The 23,922-nt window shown below is 48.3% G+C and overlaps 1 protein-coding gene and 1 long non-coding RNA gene across 2 annotated transcripts in view; both read left to right on the forward strand.

Annotated features, from left to right (window-relative positions):
- Positions 1-23,922, forward strand: part of LOC139268400 (uncharacterized) — a 234,522-nt gene that overhangs the window by 140,359 nt on the left and 70,241 nt on the right. The window lies entirely within an intron of this gene.
- The window catches only part of LOC139269273 (di-N-acetylchitobiase-like), a 76,062-nt gene that overhangs the window by 21,915 nt on the left and 30,225 nt on the right, over positions 1-23,922 (forward strand). The window contains exons 4-5 of the mRNA XM_070888360.1: positions 7,976-8,147; positions 8,233-8,330. Coding sequence (XP_070744461.1) covers positions 7,976-8,147; positions 8,233-8,330 — 270 coding nt within the window. The remainder of the gene's footprint in view (positions 1-7,975; positions 8,148-8,232; positions 8,331-23,922) is intronic.

Here is a 23,922-nt window from a genome sequence, read left to right on the forward strand (position 1 = left end):
TCTATGCAGCGTCCTCCGCAGTTTCGTGTGCCCCCAAATGTTCGTCACCATCCTCCGCCTGCTGCACGACGACAAGCAGGCCATGATCCTTACCAACGGATCCATTACAGACCCAATCCACGTCCGGACCAGGGTCAAACGGGGCTGCGTCATCACCCCAAACCTCTTTTCAATCTTCCTCACTGTCATGCTTCACCTCACAGTCAACAAGCTGCCCGCTGGTGGTGAACTAAACTACAGAACCAGTGGGAACCTGTTCAACCTTCGCTGTCTCAAGTCCAGGTCCAAGACCACCCCAACCTCTGTCGTCAAGTGACAGAATGCAAACGATGTCTGCATCTGCCCTGATACAGAAGCTGAAATCGAGGACACAGTCGACGTATTTACTGAGGCCTATGAAAGCATGGGCCTTACGCTAAACATCCATAAGACAAAGCTCCTCCACCAGCCTGTCCTCGCTGCACAGCACTGCCCCTCAAGACCCACGGCACAGCCCTGGACAACATGGACCATTTCCCATACCTCGGGAGCTTCTTATCAACAAGAGCAAACATTGACGACGAGATCCAACACCACCTCCAGTGCGCCAATGCAGCCTTCGGACGCCTGAGGAAAAGAGTGTTTGAAGACCAGGCCTTCAAAACTGCCACCAAGCTCATGGTCTGCAGGGCTGGAGTAAAACTCGCCCTCCTTTATGGGTCAGAGACATGGACCCTGTACAGCAGACACCTCACGTCGCTGGAGAAATACCACCAATGATGTCTCCGCAAGATCCTACAAACCCCCTGGGAGGACTGACTCACCAACTTTAGTGTCCTCGACCAGGCAAACAACCCCAGCATTGAAGCACTGACCAGACTTGATCAGCTCCGCTGGGCAGGCCACATTTTTCGCATGCCTGACACAAGATTCCCAAAGCAAGTGCTCTAATCGGAACTCCTTCACAGCAAACAAGCCAAAGGTGTGCAGAAGAAACGTTACAAAGCCTCCCTGATAAAGTGCAACATTCCCACCGACACCTGGGAGTCCCTGGCCAAAGACCGCCCTGTGGAGGAAGTGCATCCGGGAGGGCGCTGAGCACCTCGCGTCTCATCGCAGAGAGCGTGCAGAAATTAAGCGCAGGCAGCGGAAATAGCATGCGGCAAACCAGTCCCACCCACCCCTTCCCCCAACGACTATCTGTTCCACCTGTGACAGGGACTGTGTTTCTCATATTGGATTGTTCAGCCACCTAAGGATTCATTTTAAGAGTGGAAGCAAGTCTTTCTCGATTCCGAGGGACTGCCTCTGATGATGATGTTGGTTGCGTTGGCCTCTTGAACGAAATTCTGCCCTTTGGCTTTTTATTCCCGGTGGATCGGAAGTCGGTCATAACAGGGGCGGAAGTGCGGCAGTGAGCACACTCGAGCGGAGGACGTTGGGGTTTGGCGGGGTGGCCGCCGCTGTCAGTCATCAGCGTAGCGCTGATGATGTCATCACGGTGCCGCATCACCACGGCTCTCCCCTTCACTTAAAGGGGAGAACCTGCGCGATTGTTTAAGTTCGGTCCACTGGGCCACCAGGGAATGTTTAGGCCGGACCAGTGGCCTGGCACCAAAGAGGGGGTGGCAGGTTTCCTGTTGGCGGCCCGGCCGAACCCGGGGGCATAATTGTTACCCCGACATGGCAGTTGGCCGACAAAATATATAACATGGCGGCCGTGGTAGTAGGTATTCCCATTAATGGGAGCCGCACCGCCATTTTACAACCTCACTGCACCGGCAGAAAACAGCAACTTTTGGCACCGTGCTGTGGGAGCACGATTTGTTCGGCGGAATTTCGCCATAGCGGGTGCACGCGCTTATGACGCACTTAGGATTGATAGACAGCAGAGTAGCGGTGGGGGGGAGTGGGTCACTGACGGGATACTGCAGGAGTGGAATTTTTAAATGTGGCCATTACATGTAAAATCGGCGGCCATTGCACTCCGCAGCGTGGCCGCTGATTTCCGGCGGTAACAGGCCTTAAAGTAAGGGGCAATTTCAGCCCCAAGGTTTCATCACCCCTCAGCCAAGTTTCCGTCACGTCCAAGATGTCGATGCAATCATCCACGATAAACTCATGGATGGCAAGGCAGTTGTTGGAGGGAAATGCGGAGAGGGTCGGTGATGGATGATCCACTGCCAGCATCCACAGGGTCAGCACTTGGAGGGATGAGTTGGACGAAGGTCAGCCCCCTGTGGGCTAGCTGGGTGGCAAGGTCGGTGGGAGAGTGGGGTGGGACCGTTGGGGACACTACCCCTGAGGAGACAGTGACGAGTGCCACGGTGGGCCCTTCGGAGCATACCAAGAGAGGCACAGAGAGAAGCTGCAGGCTTATCTAAGAGCGAGTCGAGCCTGCGACGGCGGCAGGAGAGGAGGAAGGTCGAAGTGTAATGAAGGGTCGGGGTAGGGATTTGGGAGGACAGAGTAACCGAGAGAGGGGAGTTGAAAGGCAGCATGACGACAGGAGAGAAGGTCAGGGGGGAATAGGGAGAAAAGATCAAGCGGGAGAAGTTGTGGAAATAGAAGTGAATGTCTCAGGTTTGAAGTGACAGTCAAATTGCGCACGCAACTGGACATAGGGAAAAACTGAAGTTACATCAGCCTGGTTATGTAGCAATTATAGGGATGCACATTTCCCGGGAGTGACAGGGAATATGTTGATGGTCATAGTAAGGAGTCCACAGTTAAAGTAAAGGAGCCATTTAAAAAAATGAGGATAACAATTTTGTTTCTATTTAATTATAAAGGAACATTGATATTTTTCTGGAGAAGAAAATGGAAATAGTGATATTTAGCTGCTGTTTATTAGTGCACCATCTGGTTCCATTCTGCTTTGACCAAAGCTGAGGTTAGAAATTTTAATTTGAATCAGCTTCAACTGGATATACAGCAAACTTGGTGCTGCCCCACTTGTAGCCCAGAATTCTACCGTTAGTTGAAGCCCAGCTTCCATGAATGGCATGGTTCAAACTGTAATATTCACGCAAGTTCACAGAACAATAGAGCACAGAAGATTACCATTTGGCCCATCGTTCCTGTGCCTGCTCTCTGAAAGAACTGCCCAATGACTCCCATCCCCCTGCTCTCTCTCCATAGCCTTACAACTTTTTTCCTTCAAGTATTTATCCAATTGCCTTTGAAAGTTACCAACAACTTGCTGTCAAAAATATCCTCCTCATGTCACCTCTGGTTCTTTTGGCAATTACCTTAAGGGGTCCTCTGGTTACCGACCCTCCTGCCACTGAAAACAGTTTATTCTAACTCACTCTATCGAAATCTTTCGTAAAGGGAAGAGAAACTTGTATTTATGCAGGGCCCTATAACATCCTTCGGAAATGTCCCGTGATTTACACGCGATGGTTTATTTTGAAATTAAGGACCATTAAATAGGTCGAAAGCACTTGCTGCATTTTTATTCAATGATGCTTGAAGCAGATTTTATTGTTATGAGGTTTTTATATGACAGACCTTGCTAACCTGACGTGCTGTCATTTAATTCTTAAGTGTCGGCTCATTAATGCCTTGTGTTAAGGCAGTGAATACGCAAGCCGTACAAATCATGGGGCTAGACTTTCCGTTATTTTTGCATGCATATCACCCACTTAACATCATTTTAACGCTGAAATGAGGTATAATGCCCATATATCGCCCATTTAGCCACAAAATGGAAACTAATGTCAGCAGCTCATAAATGAAAGAACGTTGTGGTTATTTACAAAGCTGCAACACTGCTGGGTGTGCAGGTCAGACATCACTGGTGTGCATCACCTTGGTGACTGTTAAAGTTTAAGTTGATTCAAGTTAAGTGTAATTATACCCTTTCATGTTAAGGAATCACCAGTGTGTAATGGTGCAGCTATCTGAGACACTGTGCAACAAAGTTATGTTGGATATAAAACATTTAATCCAACCATTTGTGTGAAATCATAATTATAACTGTAAAATACACCTCTCCCCACCTCACAACAAATTTATCACATTTATATCATTCGAATGGTCACCATTTCCAGCAACACAGAACACAAATGCAAACTAGCAAGATAGCCCCCTCACCCCTTCCCTCGAACCTCTCACCAAAATAGCACAAACAACATAAAAATATGCCCAAGACAACACCTGCACCTCACTTTCCTTTCCCCCCTCCGCTTCTACCCCACACCTCTACCCCTTCCCCTTCCCCTCCTGCCTCCAAGCAGCCTGGCTGAGGAGCTCCTCAGGTGCTGCTTCATTGGGGGGGATGACGGCAGAACCGCTGCTTGGACGGATACGGGAGAGGACGGTCCCGAGGTGGGAATGTCCTCCGGGCCAAAAGCAATATCTTCGTCCTGGCTCTCATGTGTCATTGGCATTGGGGGTACGGCACTTTGGGGCGCAGTGCCGTGCTCCGGGACCACTGGGAGGCCTCCGCCATCAGTGTTCCTGGCTATTGGCTCCATGGCCTCCACCAGCTGTGGCATGTACGCCATCATAGTGGCAGACATGCTGGCCAGCTGGAGGGATTTGCCCCCCATTATTTGTTGGATCTGCTGACCTATGTCAACACTCCTCCTGGACAAGTGTACCATGTCCCTGCTCAGATCTGCTGCTCGTGGTGCAGACCTGCCATGTATAACCAACCTCCGCTTGGTCGGCGCCATCCTGGAGACACCTGGGGCGCCCTGTGGCAAGTTGCTTGGGCCCGGTACCTCCATGTTGGATGTGCGAATGGCCGCGGGAGTACTAAATGTCATTAGTGTCGAATGGAATATGGAAGTTGGGGATGCAGGCTCCTCGACGTCAGCACTGTCATCCGTTGAGAAGGGACCCGGCAGGTGCACGGGTGAGTATCGGTGCTCCTCAGCACCACATGGAGGATCGTCCGGTGAGTCCGGCCCCGCGCCCTCACCTTCTGGCCTCTGTGGCCTTGCCTGGGGCCGTGCTGCTGGCTGAGCTGCGAAACATAAATGAGGTTATTAGAGGAGAAGGGGGTGCTAGGGGCACATGGTGAGTCTAGCGCAACACACAGCATATGCACGACAAAAACACCACTATCAAGATCATCAAGACATCACATTTCATGACTATCACCAAATTCTGCAATGCAATGATTCTCATGAGGACATCATTATTTAGACAAGAATTTTATGATTCATCGATCATATAATATTGGTCGGATATGAGTGTGTGTGGCATCTATTGACTTTACATCACACAATGATGTATACTTTACTCACGTGGCATCACATCAGGCTGTGCTGCTGCTTGCGTGACCGACCGGGGGGTGGCTCCCCACTAGTGCCAACATCCACTCCTTGATTTCAGTGATGTCGCCCCCCCACACGTTAACCTCTGCTCGGCCCTATTCCTCGAAAGCTACTTCTATAAAAGGTAACAACAGCACGACATGGCATGAGATCATTGCGTGATATTATTGCTAGGTACTGTCACAGAGACTGATACAACACATGACCGACAGATGTAATCATTATTATAATGAAAATGATCATTCTTTACCTAACGACATACACCGTGACCGCAGGCTTTGAGTAATCTTCCCGGTGTAAGTGCAAGACATCACATCTGATTTTAATCACTCATTACACTTACAATTCCAATTATATAAATATATAAGTACTTGTAAATAAATGTAATACTTACTGTGGTGGATCCGACAAGGTCGTTCCGTCGCTTGCAGGTTTGGTTGCCATCACGCACCTCGTTGGTCATCGACAAGACCACCTCGGCTATCTCGGCCATATCTTCTGGTAGGCCTTTGGGGTGGGCGTCCCATGCCCTCCCTGGGTCAATTGACCCCAGCGTGACTTGACCTCCTGCATGAGGGATGCATTTGCCTCATCCGAGAACTTCCTCGCTCTTTTTTGTCCTCCCAATTGTTCCTCTCCCAGCTCACTGTTTTCACCAGCGTCAGTCTCCATACTGTGCTAGGTCACTTCCTCCATTCCTTCCAAGTTAAATATTATTTGTTCCACAAAAACTCAGTGCCAACTACCGTCTTTGTGCTTAGTAGGCTTTTTGCTGCTGGTAAATCTCACTCCTGCCTCCCAAAACAGCCAAACAAGCACACACCACACCCACACATGTTTCAGTTCCTCTCTGCTCCCTCTCACTCTGCCTCCTCTTCTGCGCATGTAATGATGACCCCTGACCTCCTGAAACGTGGGAAATGAGCGTTACCATGCTGTTGCTCTGGTCAGTGACACTTTACGGCAGAAGGTCAAAAAAATGTAACGCTAACGCCCATTTCAGCTAGCTCGCGGTAACGCCCATTTTCAAAAATGGAAAGTTCGGGTTTTGAAAATGGGCGATAATCCGGCGATCTCAAAACCCATTTTTTCGCCCACGCTGGAAATAACGACCATTTTTGGGCGATCTGCACAAAAGTGGAAAGTCTAGCCCATGGTCCATTCGCAGCTGGAATATTGGAGGGAAAAATTTGCCCCTCGTGCCACTGGGTCAAATGAATCATCTGATTGCTATCTGGAACCACCCGCTGAAACTGCAGTGCAGATGTTGGGCAAGGACACCAACTGCTTTGCTCCTCCCCTCACAGTCTAATATCCTGCCAGCACTCAGGGGTCGATATTTGGTTGTGGATGCCGCCCGTTACCACCGGCGGTAGGTGGCAAACAGGCGGCAACAGCCTCCCATCATCGTTAAGTGGCGTCCACGGCCCGGCTGAAATAGAGTAGGCTCTTTGGCAGAGACGCCAAGAGGCAACACTGAGCCAGCTAACGCCACCCACGTAGTGACATCATCAGCAAACAATGGCTCTGTCGGGATATTTGCTTTGAACTGCTGCCGTACAGCCTGAAAAAAGTGGTGGTTCAAGAGCAGTTATGAGGGGAATCGCCGAGAAAGGAAGGTACATTTTTCTCTTTATTTATTTCTGCATGATTTCATTAGTTTTAAGAGTGGGGAAATGTGTGTGTGTGGATTGGAGAACTTTTAGTAATTTACTTTTCCTTCCCTTTTCTTCCGCTTGTTTCTCCGAGCATGGCGGTAGCCTCCTGAGCCTCCGCCCGAGGATGTGTGTGCAACGCCACTTTTCAGCGCTGCTCTGCCACCTTTGGGTGTAAAAACTGAATTTGGTCGTTAGAGCCTGCACCTAATGCCTGGCAGTAAAATCAGCACTCAAGCGGTGACCCCGTCTCAAAAACACTGGTAGTGAATTTCGACCTATTAATGTCTGGCCTCACGTGATCAAATGTGATCACTGTAAGATTCAGGATCACAGGTCACTCACAGATACCCAAAGGGTCTTAGGAGTTATAAGGCAAATGAATTGATAGTTCAAATATAGTCAAACACAACACACAATCAGGACAGACATAGTAGACCTACGACCGTGATAAATAGTTGTTATTAGTCCCGATCCACAGACGGCTGGTGGTACAAACAGTTCTTTTCTTCACCGTCTGCCCTGAAATGCCTTCTGGGTCTTTCTTTTTAATTCTTTTTAGGGATGGACCTGGTGTAGGATACGGACAGGACCATTTAACCTATTGTATGTCGGGTTCTTTGTCTCAACTCTTGGGTGAAACCCCCCTCTTCACATCCTCCCAAGGTTGGAGTCAGACATTCCATTCTTGGCCTTCAGATGTTTGAAGCTGCCTGTTATCAGTTATTGATGTTCACGCTGTTCAAGTCACTTTGGCTATTGAACCAGGGAATTAATCCTTTATTCTAACACCAATCTGAAGGGACATCTTGGTCTCAAGTTATTTCTTCCAATTCACAATTTCTTACATCACTTTGATCAGGTATTGGAGCATGGCCGGTAGTTTTGCGATTGCAATTTGGTCACAACTTGATGCCTCGAGGAGAGGAGAGATAATTGACAGAAAAATTGTCGGAAGAATTTGGGTGAATGATGAGGTACTAAACATGATTAATATCTTGTTAACCTAAAGTGCTACTAATTAACTTCTTCGTGTTATTCTTTGGCCCTTAGATCACATTTACTGTGCCTTGGTCTCCAAACTGCATAGAGGGCCAATGCTATGACTTTGCTACAATTGCAAAACATTGTGACTTTTTGATTGTGAAATCCTATGATATGCATGAGGAAACTATGAATGAGTGTTTTGCAATGTCAAATGCTCCTTATCACCAGGTTGTATCAGGTATGTACAATAAGATGTTCAGGTTCAGGGTCTACCTGCTCTATATCAATGTTAAGAAACTCATTGTTGTTTTTTGCCCATTTAGGTCTGTCCGCTTATATCAATCTGGGTATTGAATCCAGAAAGCTCGTGTTGGGACTTGCATTGTTTGGTTATGACTATACTTGCAAGCACTTTTTTGAGGTAAGGTGAAATGGTCAGTTTGCATTGCACAAGAAATGGGAGTAGAATCAATTCACCTGAAACTCATCCATCTGGTACATTAATAGTCTCATCAGGACATCTAATTGTATTTTGGAATAGCCCAGTGTTTTTGCCTCTGTTGGTTTGCTTTGTGCACTATTTCAAAATCTTCACTTTTTAAATTTCTGTTCCATGTTTACTTTTCACCAATTTCCATTTACATCCATTGGCTTAGTCTCTGGACTTACCTTATCCATGTTATTTAATATTGTATTCCATTAAAGCCAACCCCGAAGTGCATTGTTCAGGACTTCACCCTCCAGTGCAATTACTTTCTCTCTATCTACCCAATCAGCTCCTTTGATCATGTTAAATTCATCAATTAGAGCAGCCCTTAATCTGCTATATTCAGTCACCGTGAGTATCTAACGAACATCTTTTTGGCCTTCTGCATATGCTCGCGGTATCCCGGTGCCACCAATGCGCACTCGATCCCTTTCTGCACATGCACACTGTTGGGGAGGAGTTAAACTAATATGGAAGGGGGATGGGAACCTAGGCAGGGAGACAGTGGGAAACAAAATGGAGTCAGAAGCAAAAGATAGAAAGGAGAATAGTAAAAGTGGAGGGCAGAGAAACCCAAGGCAAAAAGCAAAAAGGGCCACATTACAGCAAAATTCTAAAGGGGCAAAGGGTGTTAAAAAGACAAGCCTGAAGGCTCTGTGCCTCAATGCGAGGAGTATTCGGAATAAGGTGGACGAATTAACTGCGCAGATAGCAGTTAATGGATATGATGTGATTGGCATCGCGGAGACATAGCTCCAGGATGACCAAGGCTGGGAACTCAACATCCAGGGATATTCAACATTTAGGAAGGATAGACAGAAAGGAAAAGGAGGCGGGGTGGCGTTGCTGGTTAAAGAGGAAATTAATGCAATTGTAAGTAAGGACATTAGCTGGGATGATGCGGAATCGGTATGGGTGGAGCTACGGAATACCAAAGGAGTTGTGTGCAGGCCACCAAATAGTAGTAGTGAGATTGGGGACAGCATCAAACAAGAAATAAGGGATGTGTGCAATAAAGGTACAGCAGTAATCAAGGGCGACTTTAATCTACATATTGATTGGGCTAACCAAACTGGTAGCAATGCGGTGGAGGAGGATTTCCTGGAGTGTATTAGGGATGGTTTTCTAGACCAATATGTTGAGGAACCAACCAGAGAGCTGGCCATCCTAGACTGGGTGATATATAATGAGAAGGGACTAATTAGCAATCTTTTTGTGCGAGGCCCCTTGGGGAAGAGTGACCATAATATGGTACAATTCTTTATTGGGATGGAGAGTGACAAAGTTAATTCAGAAACTAGGGTCCTGAACTTAAGGAAAGATAACTTTGACGGTATGAGGCGTGAATTGGCTAGATTAGACTGGCAAATGATACTTTGGTCGGTGAGAGGCGAGAGTCCGGGAATGTCGGAGGCCTATAAAGGCCACGAGAGGCAGCGGGAGTTCGTGGTTGGTGAGAGGCAAGAGTCTGGGGACGTCGGAGGCCTATAAAGGCCGCGAGAGGCAGCGGGAGTTCATGGTCATGGAGAGGCATGAGTCCGGGGTCAGAGGCCTATAAAGGCCGCGAGAGGCAGCGAGAATTCATGGTCGTGGAGAGGCGTGAGTCCGGGGTCAGAGGCCTATAAAGGCCGCGTGCGGCAGCGGGAGTTCATGGTCGTGGAGAGGCGTGAGTCCGGGGTCGGAGGCCTATAAAGGCTGCGAATGGCAGCGGGAGTTCGTGATCGTGGAGAGGTGTGAGTCCGGGGTCAGAGGCCTATAAAGGCCCAGCTGGTGCAGATGCAGGGAGAAGGCAAAAATGAAGTAGAAAGAAAGCGAAAGGTGGCGTCACAGCCAAGGGGGTAAGTGATTGGCTGGTGATTGGTAAGTAGTTTTTCGTTCTCTTTTCTTTATCGGTAAGTAACCTTTAGCATTGTTGTTGCCAAATTAAGTTATTCTAAGGGTAAGTCATGGCAGGACAGCTCGGACACGTGTTATGCTCCTCCTGTACGATGTGGGAACTCAGGGACGCTTCCGGTGTCCCTGACGACTACGTGTGTGAGAAGTGTATCCATCTGCAGTTCCTGACAGACCGCATTACGGCAATGGAGCTGCGTGTGGATTCACTCTGGAGCATCCACGATGCTGAGAATGACGTGAATAGCACGTTGAGCGAGTTGGTCTCACAGCAGCTAAAGGGTACACAGCCAGATAGTAAATGGGTGACCAACAGGAAGAGCAGTGCAAGGGAGGTAGTGCAGGGGTCCCCTGCGGACATCCCCCTGCAAAACAGATACCTCGCTTTGGGTACAGTTGAGGGGGATGATTCATCAGGGGAGGACAGCAGCAGCCAAGTTCAAGGTACCGTGGGTGGCTCTGCTGCACAGGAGGGCAGGAAAAAGAGTGGAAGAGCTATGGTGATAGGGGATTCGATTGTAAGGGGAATAGATAGGCGTTTCTGCGGCCGCAACCGAGACTCCCTGGTGCAAGGGTCAAGGATGTCTCGGAGCGAGTGCAGGACATTCTTAAAAGGGAGGGTGAATAGTCAGTTGTCATGGTGCACATAGGTACCAACAATACAGGTAAAAAACGGGATGAGGTCCTCCGAGACGAATTTAGGGAGCTAGGAGCTAAATTAAAAAGTAGGACCTCAAAAGTAGTAATCTCAGGATTGCTACCAGTGCCACGTGCTAGTCAGAGTAGGAATCGCAGGATAGCTCAGATGAATACGTGGCTTGAGGAGTGGTGCAGAAGGGAGGGATTCAAATTCCTGGGGCATTGGAACCGGTTCTGGGGGAGGTGGGACCAGTACAAACCGGACGGTCTGCAGCTGGGCAGGACCAGAACCAATGTCCTATGGGGAGTGTTTGCTAGTGCTGTTGGGGAGGAGTTAAACTAATATGGCAGGGGGACGGGAACCTATGTAGGGAGGCAGAGGGAAATAAAAGGGAGACAGAGGCAAAAGATAAAAAGGAGAAGAGTAAAAGTGGAGGCAGGGAATCCCAAGGCAAAAAACAAAAAGGGCAACATTGCAGACAAATTCTAAAGGGTCAAGATGTATTAAAAAGACAAGCCAGAAGGCTTTGTGCCTCAATGTGAGGAGTATTCAGAATAAGGTGGACGAATTAACTGCGCAGATAGCAGTTAATGGATATGATGTAATTGGCATCACAGAGACATGGCTCCAGGGTGACCAAAGCTGGGAACTCAACATCCAGAGGTATTCAACATTTAGGAAGGATAGGCAGAGAGGAAAAGGAGGCAGGTGGCGTTGCTGTTTAAAGAGGAAATTAATGCAATAGTAAGGAGGGACATTGGCTTGGATGATGTGGAATCGGTGTGGGTGGAGCTACGGAATACCAAAGGGCAGAAAAAGCTGGTGGAAGTTGTGTACAGGCCACCAAACAGTAGTAGTGAGGTTGGGAACAGCATCAAACAAGAAATAAGGGATGTATGCAATAAAGGTACAGCAGTTATCATGGGCGACTTTAATTTACATATAGATTGGGCTAACCAAACTGGCAGCAATGCGGTAGAGGAGGATTTCCTGGATTGTATTAAGGATGGTTTTCTTGATCAATATGTCGAGGAACCAACTAGAGAGCTGGCCATCCTAGACTGGGTGATGTGTAATGAGAAGGGACTAATTAGCAATCTTGTTGTGCGAGGCCCCTTGGGGAAGAGTGACCATAATATGGTAGAATTCTTTATTAAGATGGAGAGTGACACAGTTAGTTCAGAAACCAGGGTCCGAAACTTAAGGAAAGCTAACTTCGACGGTATGAGGCGTGAATTGGCTAGAATAGACTGGCAAATGACACTTAAAGGGTTGACAGTGGATAGGCAATGGCAAACATTTATAGATCACATGGATGAACTTCAACAGTTGTACATCCCTGTCTGGAGTAAGAATAAAACAGGGAAGGTGGCTCAACCGTGGCTAAGAAGGGGAATTAAGGATAGTGTTAGATCCAAGGAAGAGGCATATAAATTAGCCAGAAAAAGCAGCAAACCTGAGGACTGGGAGAAATTTAGAATTGAGCAGAGGAGCAAAGGGTTTAATTCAGAGGGGGAAATTAGAGTATGAGAGGAAGCTTGCTGGGAACATAAAAACTGACTGCAAAAGCTTCTGTAGATATGTGAAGAGAAAAAGATTAGTGAAGACAAACGTAGGTCCCTTGCAGTCAGATTCAGGTGAATTTATAATGGGGAACAAAGAAATGGCAGACCAATTGAACAAATATTTTGGTTCTGTCTTCACTAAGGAAGATACAAATAACCTTCCGGATGTACAAGGGGACCGAGGGTCTAGTGAGAAGAGGAACTGAAGGATATCCTTATTAGGCAGGAAATTGTGTTGGGGAAATTGATGGGATTGAAAGCTGATAAATCCCTGGGGCCTGATAGTCTACATCCTAGAGTACTTAAAAGAAGTGGCCCTAGAAATCGTGGATGCATTGGTGATCATTTTGCAACAGTCTATCAACTCTGGATCAGTCCCTATCGACTGGAGGGTAGCTAATGTAACACCGCTTTTTAAAAAAGGAGGGAGAGAGAAAACGGGCAATTGTAGCCTGACATCAGTGGTGGGGAAAATGTTGGAATCAATCATTAAGGATGAAATAGCAGCGCATTTGGAAAACAGTGACAGGATTGGACCAAGTCAGCATGGATTTATGAAAGGGAAATCATGCTTGACAAACCTTCTGGAATTTTTTGAGGATGTAACTGGTAGGGTGGACAAGGGGGAACCAGTGGATGTGGTGTAATTGGACTTTCAAAAGGCTTTTGACAAGGTCCCACACAAGAGATTGGTGTGCAAAATCAAAGCACACGGTATTGGGGGTAATGTACTGACGTGGATAGAGAACTGGTTGGCAGACAGGAAGCAGAGAGTCGGGATAAACGGGTCCTGTTCAGAATGGCAGGCAGTGACTAGTGGAGTGCCACAGGGATCAGTGCTGGGACCCCAGCTCTTTACAATATATATTAATGATTTGGATGAAGGAATTGAGTGTAATATCTCCAAGTTTGCAGATGACACTCAACTGGGTGGCGGTGTGAGCTGTGAGGAGGACTCTAAGAGGCTGCAGGGTGACTTGGACAGGTTAGGCGAGTGGGGAAATGCATGGCAGATGCAGTATAAATGTGAGGTTATCCACTTTGGGGGTAAAAACACGAAGGCAGAACATTAACTGAATGGCGGCAGATTAGGAAAAGGGGAGGTGCAGCGAGATCTGGGTGTCATAGTTCATCATTCATTGAAAGTTGGCATGCAGGTACAGCAGGTGTTGAAGAAGGCAAATGGTATGTTGGCCTTCACACGAGGCGATTTTAGTATAAGGGCAGGGAAGTCTTACTGCAGTTGTACAGGGCCTTGGTGCGGTCTCACCTGGAATATTGTGTTCAGTTTTGGTCTTCTAATCTGAGGAAGGACGTTCTTACTTTTGAGGGAGTGCAGCAAAGGTTCACCAGACTGATTCCAGGGATGGCTGGACTGACATGAGGAGAAACTGGATCCACTGAGCCTTTATACACTGGAGTTTAGAAAGATGAGAGGGGATCTCATAGAAACATATAAGATTCTGACGGGGCTGAACAGGTTCGATGCGGGAAGAATGTACCCGATGTTGGGGAAGTCCAGAACCAGGGGACACAGTCTAAGGATAAGGGGTAGACCATTTAGGAATGAGTTGAGGAGAAACTTCTTCACTCAGAAAGTTGTTAACCTGTGGAATTCCCTGCCGCAGAGAGTTGTTGGTGGCAGTTCATCGGATATATTCAAGAAGGAGTTCGATATGGCCCTTACGGCTAAAGGGATCAAGGGGTATGGAGAGAAAGCAGGAAAGGGTACTGAAGGAATGATCAGCCATGATCTTATTGAATGGCGGTGCAGGCTCGAAGGGCTGAATGGCCTACTCCTGCACCTATTTTCTATGTTTCTATGTTTCTCCCAAAGCCGTGAATGCACAGTACCCAACAGTTGTGACCTGCACTGTGGGCCACGCTTTACTTCACTCCTCAAGGAGAAGATCGCTGTTTGCATTGGTGGCCAGGGGCAGAGTGGGGACAGCTGCTGAAGAGAGCCAGAGACAGAGGGGAAATGAGAGAGAAGGAGATGGTCATCGGATCCATTGGGTGCAGTGTGTGGTGGCGGAGGGGGCTGTTGGCAGAAGAGAAGGAGAGAGGGGAAGGGAGAGAGAGAGGGAGAAAGAGAGAGAGAGGTGGATCGAAGAGAGATACGGTGAAAGGGAGTGAAAGAGAGAGTGGAAGAGAGGGGGAGGGGAGAGAGAAAGGTGGTGAGGGAGATGGGGAGAAAGAGAGATGGGGAGAGAGAAGGGGAATGAGAGAGAGTGGTGAAGGGTAGAGAGAGGGAGAGTGAAGGGGAGAGAGAAGGTGGGAGACAGGGAGAGGGGAGTGAAGAGAGAGAGAGGGGTGTAGAGAGAGAGGGGTATACAGAGAGGGGGGGGAGGAGAGAAAGAGGTGGGGAAAGAATGGTCTAATGAAAGAGAGGGAGTGGAGAGGGTTTAAGGGGAGGAGAAAGGACTGGAGCGAAGGGAAAGGAGTTCTGAAACTTGGTGGGGAGAGGAGATCAGGACCTTGATGGGGAGAGGAGGTCAAAAATTCAGGGGTGAGAGGAGGTCAGGAATTCGGGGACGGGGTGATTAAATAGCACGGAGAGCACAGTGGGGATGGGGGAAGAATGTGACTCAGGTCGAAAGCTGGTGGCGATGGAAGGAATGAAAGCGAGAATGTGATCCAGATGGTAAGGCGGATCACATACATCCAATCCCACCCTTTTTACACCTATACAACGTTCTCCTCTCCTTCCTCTCGACCTGGTTGGTTTCTCGGAATGTTTGCTACTTGCGTGGCAAGTGATATCATTGGACTGGATGAAATCCAGAACTCATGATACTGTTAAACATAAGAACATAAGAAATAGGAGCAAGAGGAGGCCATTTGGCCCCTCGAGCCTGCTCCGCCATTTAATAAGATCATGGCTAATCTGATCTTGGGCTCGGCTCCACTTCCCTGTCCGCTCCCATAATCCTTCACTCACTTATTATCCAAAAATCTGTCGATCATACCTTATATTCAATGACCTAGCCTCCACAGCTCTCTGGGGCAGAGAATTCCAATCTGCTCAACCTTTCCTCATAAGTCAATCCCTTCTTCTGAGGAATCAACCTAATGAACCTTCTCTGAACTGCCTCCAATGCAAGTGTATCCCTCCTTAAATAAGGAGAGCAAAACTGTGCGCAGTGCTCTAAGTATGGCCTCACCAATACCCTTTAATGTTGTAGCAGGACTTCCCTGCTTTTATACTCTATCCCCTTTGCAATAAAATCCAACATTCCATTTGCCTTCCTGATTACTTGCTGTATCTGCATGCTAACTCTTTATGTTTCATGCACAAGGCCTCCAGGGGCTAGATAGAAACATAGAAAATAGGTGCAGGAGTAGGCCATTCGGCCCTTCAAGCCTGCACCACCATTCAATAAGATCATGGCTGATCATTCACCTCAGTACACATTTTCTGCTTTCCCTCCATATCCCTTGATCCGCCATATCTAACTCCCTCTGGAATATATCCAATGAACTGGCATCAACAACTCTCAGCGGTAGGGAATTCCACAGGTTAACAACTTTCTGAATGAAGAAGTTTCTCCTCATCTCAGTCCTAAATGGCTTACTCCTTATCCTTAGACTATGTCCCCCGGTTCTGGACTTCCCAACATCGGGAACATTCTTCCTGCATCTAACCTCTCCTGTCTTGTCAGAATGTTATATATTTCTATGAGATCCCCTCTCATCCTTCTAAACTCCAGTGAATACAAGCCCAATCAATCCAGTCTCCCCTCATATGTAAGTCCTGCCAGCCCGTGAATCAGTCTGGTGAACCTTCATTGCACTCCCTCAATAGCAAGAACGTCCTTCCTCAGATTAGGAGACCAAAACTGAACACAATGTTCCAGGTGAGGCCTCACCAAGGCCCTGTACAACTGCAATAAGACCTCCCTGCTCCTATACTCAAATCCCCTAGCTATGAAGGCCAACATACCATTTGCCTTCTTCACCACCTGCTGTACCTGCATGCCAACTTTCAATGACTGATGTACCATGACACCCAGGTCTCGTTGCACCTCCCCTTTTCCTAATCTGCCGCCATTCAGATAATATTCTGCTTTCGTGTTATTGCCACCTGTTAAGTCCTGACTCTAATGTACTGACTTACACGAGACACATGCTGAAGTCAAGGTCACTCAGGACCTGCACCTTTAATTCCAGCTCTCCAGTGCTGCACTTGCCTGAGACCTCCCTTTATATACCTCAGTGGGACAGATATGGAGTGTCTCCTGCAAGTGCACCCCTGGTGGTAAGTTATGCTTATTGTTGCAGATCATATCCAGTTACAGTCATGTATAGCATGGTAAGATACAGTTATATACAGTAATGTGAGATACATGACATCACCCTCCCCCAAGGTCTTATTGCCTTTATAGATTCAGTCTCTCAGGTGGTCTGCGCTCTCGCGTGGAGCGTCTTAGTTGTGGTTCAGTTGTTTGCCTTGGTGTCTGTCCACCAGGTGTGGTGTGAGTTCCACATTGTAGTCTGCCTCTGGTTCTTCAGTGTTACCAGTGAATCTACTTTTTACTTGGTCTATATGCCTCCGGCAGGTTTGGCCATTGTCCATTTGTACAACCAGTAGTCTGTTTCCCTCTTTGTCTGTTACTCAGGCAAGCCATTTGGGACCCCGGCCATAGTTTAGCACAAACACTTTGTCCCCTATCTCATTCCACCTCTCCCTCGAATTTCGGTCATGGTACTCAGTAAGCTTTTGACGCTTAGCCTCAACAACTTCATGCATGTCTGGGAGGATTAACGAGAGCCTGGTCTTTAAGGTTCGTTTCATCAATAACCTGTCCAGCCCCGTCAGAATCTTATATGTTTCTATGAGATCCCCTCTCATCCTTCTAAACTCCAGTGTATAAAGGCCCAGTTGATCCAGTCTCTCCTCATATGTCAGTCCAGCCATCCCTGGTGAACCTTCGCTGCACTCCCTCAACAGCAAGAACATCCTTCCTCAGATTAGGAAACCAAAACTGAACACAATATTCCAGGTGAGGCCTCACCAAGGCCCTGTACAACTGCAGTAAGACTTCCCTGCTCCTATACTCAAACCCCCTAGCTATGAAGGCCAACATACCATTTGCCTTCTTCACCGCCTGCTGTACCTGCATGCCCACTTTCAATGACTGATGAACCATGACACCTAGGTCTCGCTGTACCTCCCCTTTTCCGAATCTGCCACCATTCAGATAATATTCTGCCTTCGTGTTTTTACCCCCAAAGTGGATAAACTCACATTTATCCACATTATACTGCATCTGCCATGCATTTGCCCACTCGCCTAACCTGTCCAAGTCACCCAGCAGCCTCTTAGAGTCCTCCTCACAGCTCACACCGCCACCCAGTTGAGTGTCATCTGCAAATTTGGAGATATTACACTCAATTCCTTCATCCAAATCATTAATATATATTGTAAAGAGCTGGGTTCCCAGCACTGATCCCTGTGGCACTCCACTAGTCACTGCCTGCCATTCTGAAAAGGACCCGTTTGTCCCGACTCTGCTTCCTGTCTGCCAACCAGTTCTCTATCCATGTCAGTACACTACCACCGATAGCATGTGCTTTGATTTTGCACACCAATCTCTTGTGTGGGACCTTGTCAAAAGCCACAGCCACTGGTTGTCCCTTGTCCACTCTACTAGTTGCATACTCAAAAATTTCCAGAGGATTTGTCAAGCATGATTTCGCTTTCATAAATCCATGCTGACTTGGACAAATCCTATCACTGCTTTCCAAATGCGCTGCTCTTTCATCCTTAATGATTGATTCCAACATTTTCCTCATTACTGATGTCAGGCTAACCGTTCTATAATTAACCGTTTTCTCTCTCCCTCCTTTTTTAAAAAGTAGTGTTACATTAGCTACCCTCCAGTCCATAGGGACTGATCCAGAGTCGATAGACTGTTGCAAAATGATCACCAATGCATCCACTATTTCTAGGGCCACTTCTTTAAGTACTCTGGATGTAGATCTGGTCCTGGGGATTTATCAGCCTTCAATCCCATCAATCATCCTAACACAATTTCCTGCCTAATAAGGATATCCTTTAGTTCCTCCTTCTCACTAGACCCTCGGTTCCCTAATACATCCGGAAGGTTATTTGTGTCTTCCTTCATGAAGATAGAATCAAAGTATTTGTTCAATTGAGCATTATTTCCGACGTGGGTGGTAAAAATGGGTTTTCAGATCCCCAGTTTCTCACTAATTCTCAAAGCACCTCGTCTCCATTTTTGAAATTGGGCGTTACTGCGAGTGATATGAAATGGGCAGTAGCGTTAAATCTCTCTGACCGTGTGCCGTAAAGTGTTGCTGTCCTTAGCAACGGCTTGGCACCGCTCGATTCCCATGATTCAAGAGGTCAAGGGTCGTCTTGACATGCACAGAAGAGGAGACACAGAGAGAGGGAGCTGAAAGGGACTGAAATTGTGTGTGGCTGTGTGATGTGTGCTTGTTTGGCTGTTGTGCGAGGTACGAGGGAGATTCACCAGCAGTAAAAAGTCTACTAAGCACCAAGAACATAGTTGGCACTGAGTTTTTGTCCAACAAAAATTGGACAGGTTAGATGCAGGAAGAATGTTCCCGATGTTGGGGAAGTCCAGAACCAGGGAACATAGTCTTCGGATAAGGGGTAAGCCATTTAGGACTGAGATGAGGAGGAACTTCTTCACTCAGAGAGTTGTTAACCTGTGGAATTCCCTACCGCAGAGAGTTGTTGATGCCAGTTCGTTAGATATATTCAAGAGGGAGTTAGATATGGCACTTGCGGCTAAAGGGATCAAAGGGGTATGGAGAGAAAGCAGGAACGGGGTACTGAAGGAATGATCAACCATGATCTTATTGAATGGTGGTGCAGGCTCGAAGGGCTGGATGGCCTGCTCCTGCACCTATTTTCTATGTTTCTATGTTTCTATATAACATGGAAGGGATGGAGGAGGCCCTGGAGCTGGTAGCCAGGAACACTGGTGGCAGAGGACTCTCAATGGTCCCAGATCGCGGCACTGCACCCCAAGGTGCCGCATCCCTATTGCAAAAGACACAGAAGAGCCAGGAGCAACATCTTGCTTCTGGCTCGGAGCACGTTCCCACCTTGGGACTGTCCTTTCCCGTATATATCTGAGCAACGGTTCGGCCGTCATTCCCCCCCCCCTCCCGCAATGAAGCATCACCTGAGGTGCTCCTCGGCCAGGCGGCTTGGAGTCTGGAGGGGAAGGGGAAGGGGCAGAGGTGGGGAGGAGAAGTGAGGTGGTGGGGTGAAGGAATGCTTTTTACAGAAATACTTATAATTTCAGACAATGTTCGATTTAAATGTTTTTTTATTTAACAAGACCTTGTTTCGCATTGTCTCAGATAGCTGCACCATTACACACTGGTGATTCCTGAACATAAAAGGGCATAATTACACTTAACTTCAATCAACTTAAACTTTAACTATCATAAAGGTGATGCCCACCTTTGATATATGACCTACACACAGCAGTGTGTCAGCTTTGTAAATACCACCAATGTTCTTTCAGGAAAAGCGCGCATTGATGAGCTCCTGATATAACAGTCTTGCAGCGATCATGCCACTACAGGCCCTTTCATGAGGTTGGCAGGGGGGGCGGGGGCATGGCTTCAGCATCAGCCTGATTGTCTGGGCCGATGTCAGCATCCACCTCCTCGTCCTCCTCTTCCTCTCTCTGGTGAGCTGCTCTGTCAGACTCTTCAGGCAATTCTTTTCCGCTCCTGATAGCCAAGTTGTGCAGCATGGAGCACACTACCATGAATTGAGTTACCTGCTCAGGGGGGTATTGGAGATCGCCTCTTGAGTGGTTCGGGCAAATGAAGCGCTGCTGAAGCACTCCAATGGTTTTCTCCATGATATTCAGAGTGGTTCTGCGGCTCTCGTTGTATTGCCTCTCAGGTTCGGTGTGGGTGTCACGCAGGAGGGTCATCAGGTGGCAAGGCCATATCCTTTGTCACCAAGCATCCAGCATTGACCTTGTGGCTGATTGTTAAACAAGTCAGTTACAGTGCTCTCACACAGGATGTGAGCATCATGGATGCTGAACAGAAATTTTGCATTCATTGCCATTATAATTTGCTGGCGGTTGACAAACGAGTTGCACGTTCAGGGAGTGGAACCTCTTGCGGTTCCTGAAAATCTCTGCATCCTGAAAAGGTGCCTACATCGCGATGTGCGTACAGTCTATTGTTCCCTGAACCTTGGGGTAGTTAGCAATTCGGGAGAATCCTAAAGCCCTCTCAGTCTGAGCCTCCCTGGTCACAGGGAAGCTGATCAGGTCCATCCTGCGTGTGTACAGGGCTTCAGTGACCTGTCTAATGCATTAATGTGTGGCATGCTGAGACAGATCACAAATGTCACCAGCTGAGGCCTGAAAAGAACCCGATGTGTAGAACGACAGTGCCACGGTGACTTTGACCTCGAGGGACAGTGCAGTACTGATGTTGCTGGCAGGCTGCAGATCTCCGCTTATGAGCTGGCACACCCCAGTGATAACCTCTTTGTGGAAGCGCAGTCACTGAAGGCAGGTAGTGTCGGGCAAGTCGAGGTAAGACTGCTTCTCCCTGTACTTGCGGGGGGTGTAACGTCTGGTCCTCATCAGTCTGGCACATCTTACATTGGGCACATAGTGATGTGGAGCATACCTTCGGTCATCTCGAGTCTGCAGCCATCATCGTAGGCAGTCCCTCGGAATCGAGGAAGACTTGCTTCAACTCCCAAAGTGAGTTCTCTGATGGCTGAACAGTCCAATACGAGAGGCACAGACCCTGTTACAGGTGGGACAGACACTCGTCGGGGGAAGGGGTTGGTAGGGCTGGTTTGCCGCGCGCTCCTTCTGCTGCCTGTGCCTGGCCTCTTCATGCTCCTTGCGTCGAGACTCAAAGAAAACAATGCCTTCCCGGATGGACTTTCTCCGCCTCAGGCGGTCTGCGGCCAGGGTCTCCCAGGTGTCAGTGGTGATGTCGCACTTTACCAGGGAGGCTTTGAGGGTGTCCTTATAACGTTTCCGCTCTCCTCCTTTGGCTCGTTTACCACGAAGGAGCTCTGTATAAAGCATTTACTTATGGAGTCTCGTATCTGGCATGTGTACTATGTGGCCTGCCCAGTGAAGCTGATCGAATGTGGTCAGTGCGTCAATACTGGGGATGTTAGCCTGGTCGAGGACACTGATGTTGGTGCCCCAGGAGATATGCAGGATCTTGCGGAGACATCATTGGTGATATATCTCCAGCGACTTGAGGTGCCTTCTGTAAATCGTCCATGTCTCAGATCCATACAGGAGGGCGGGTATTACTACAGCCCTGTAAACCATGAGTTTGGTGGTAGATTTGAGGGCCTGGTCTTTAAACACTCTTGTCCGCAGGCGGCCGAAGGCTGCACTGGCACACTGGAGGCGATGCTGAATCTCCGCATCAATGTCTGCCTTTGTTGGTAAGAGGCTCCCGAGATATGGTAAATGGTGATTGATGATTGGAGGGCAGTGCTGTGTGGCGATGACAAGCTGGTGAAGGACATTAGTCTTATGGATGTTAAGCGTAAGGCCCATGCTTTCATATGCCTCAGTGAATACATTGACTATATCCTGGAGTTCTGCCTCTGAATGTGCGCAGACACAGGCATTGTCCACATACTGCAGCTCAACGACAGAGGTTGGGGTGATCTTGGACCTGGCCTGGAGGCAGCGTAGGTTAAACAGCTTCCCACTGGTTCTGTAGTTTAGTTCCACTCCAGCGGGGAGCTTGTTGATTGTGAGGTGGAGCATGGCGGCGAGGAAGATTGAGAAGAGGGTGGAGCAATAACACAGCCCTGTTTCACCCCGGTCCGGACGTGGATTGGGTCTGTAATGGATCCGTTGGTGAGGATCACGGCCTGCATATCATCCTGAAGCAGGCGAAGGATGTTGACAAACTCTTGGGGGCATCTGAAACGGAGGAGGACGCTCCATAGACCCTCACGGTTGACAGTGTCAAAGACCTTTGTAAGATCGATAAAGGCCATGTATAAAGGCTGGCGCTGCTCCCTGCATTTTGCCTGGAACTGGCGCACTGCAAAGATCATGTCAGTTATGCCCCGAAGAGGACGAAATCCGCATTGTGATTCCGGGAGGAGCTCCTCGGCCACTGAGAGAAGACAATTGAGGAGAACTCGAGCGGCAACTTTCCCAGTGGCTGAAAGCAGGGAGATTCTTCTGTCGTTGCCGTAGTCGGACTTGTCTCCCCTTTTTAAAGATGACCACAATCACTACATCTCTGAGAATTCCCGGCATGCTCTCCTCCCTCCAGATGAGAGAGATGAGTTCATGTATCCGCGCCAACAGCGCCTCTCTGCTGTATTTTAGCGCCTCAGCAGGGATTCCATCCGCACCCGTAGCCTTGTTATTCTTAAGCTGTTTTATGCCTTTGCCAACCTCGTGCAATGTTGGAGTTTCACTGAGCTGGTGGCGGGTGGCATGCTGCGGGATGGAATCGAGAACACTCGAGTCAAAGGCAGAGTCTTGATTGAGGAAATCTTGAAAGTGCTCCTTCCATCGGGCCCTGACAGCCTCAGTGTCCTTGATGAGTGTTTCCCCGTTCTTGGCCAGGAGTGGGGTGGGGCCTTGGGAGTTTGGACTGTAGGTGGCCTTGACTGCAGTGAAGAATCCTCGCATATCGTGGTTGTCGACCAGTTGTTGTATCTCCTATGCTTTCTCCATCCAACATCTGTTCTTTAGGTCCCGAGTTTTTTGTTGGACCTGAGCCTTGAGCCGTCTGTAATGTTTTGCAGCTCCCGAGTTGGCTGTTGCTTGAGGCTCAGAAATGCTTTGCACTTGCGATCTATTAGTTCTTCGATCTCCTGATCATTTTCATCAAACCAGTCCTGATGTTTTCAGGTTGAGTGACCAAGTGTCTCTTCACAGGCACTGGTTATAGAGGCCTGGAGGGCAGACCAAGTGTGATGGGGATTCAGCATCTCAGGGTCATCAAGGCATGCCAGATTAGCTGTGAGGCGCTGGCTATATCGGGCTCTCTTAGCTGGGTCTCTAAGTGACGCAGCATTAACTTTTTTGCAGAACTGCTTCTGCTGTCCCCTCTGCTTTGGGGCAATGTTAATGTTGATGATGGGTTGGATTCGGTGGTGGTCTGTCCAGCAGTCGTCAGCTCCTGTCATGGCGCAGGTGATGCGTACATCCTTGCGATCCCTGGCTCGGACGATGACATAGTCGAGCAGGTGCCAGTGTTTGCAGCGAGGGTGGAGCCATGATGCCTTGTATTTGTCCCTCTGGCAGAACAGGGTGTTGGTAATGAGGAGTTCATGTTCAAGACATTTTGTCAGGAGTAGGGTACCGCTCTAATTCCCTTTCCCTACCCACTCTCTGCCAATCACACCTCCCCAGAGGACTGTGTCTTTGCCAACCCTGGCATTAAAATTACC

This window comes from Pristiophorus japonicus, chromosome 8 (assembly GCF_044704955.1).
Source record: "Pristiophorus japonicus isolate sPriJap1 chromosome 8, sPriJap1.hap1, whole genome shotgun sequence".
NCBI classification, from domain to species: Eukaryota; Metazoa; Chordata; class Chondrichthyes; family Pristiophoridae; genus Pristiophorus; species Pristiophorus japonicus.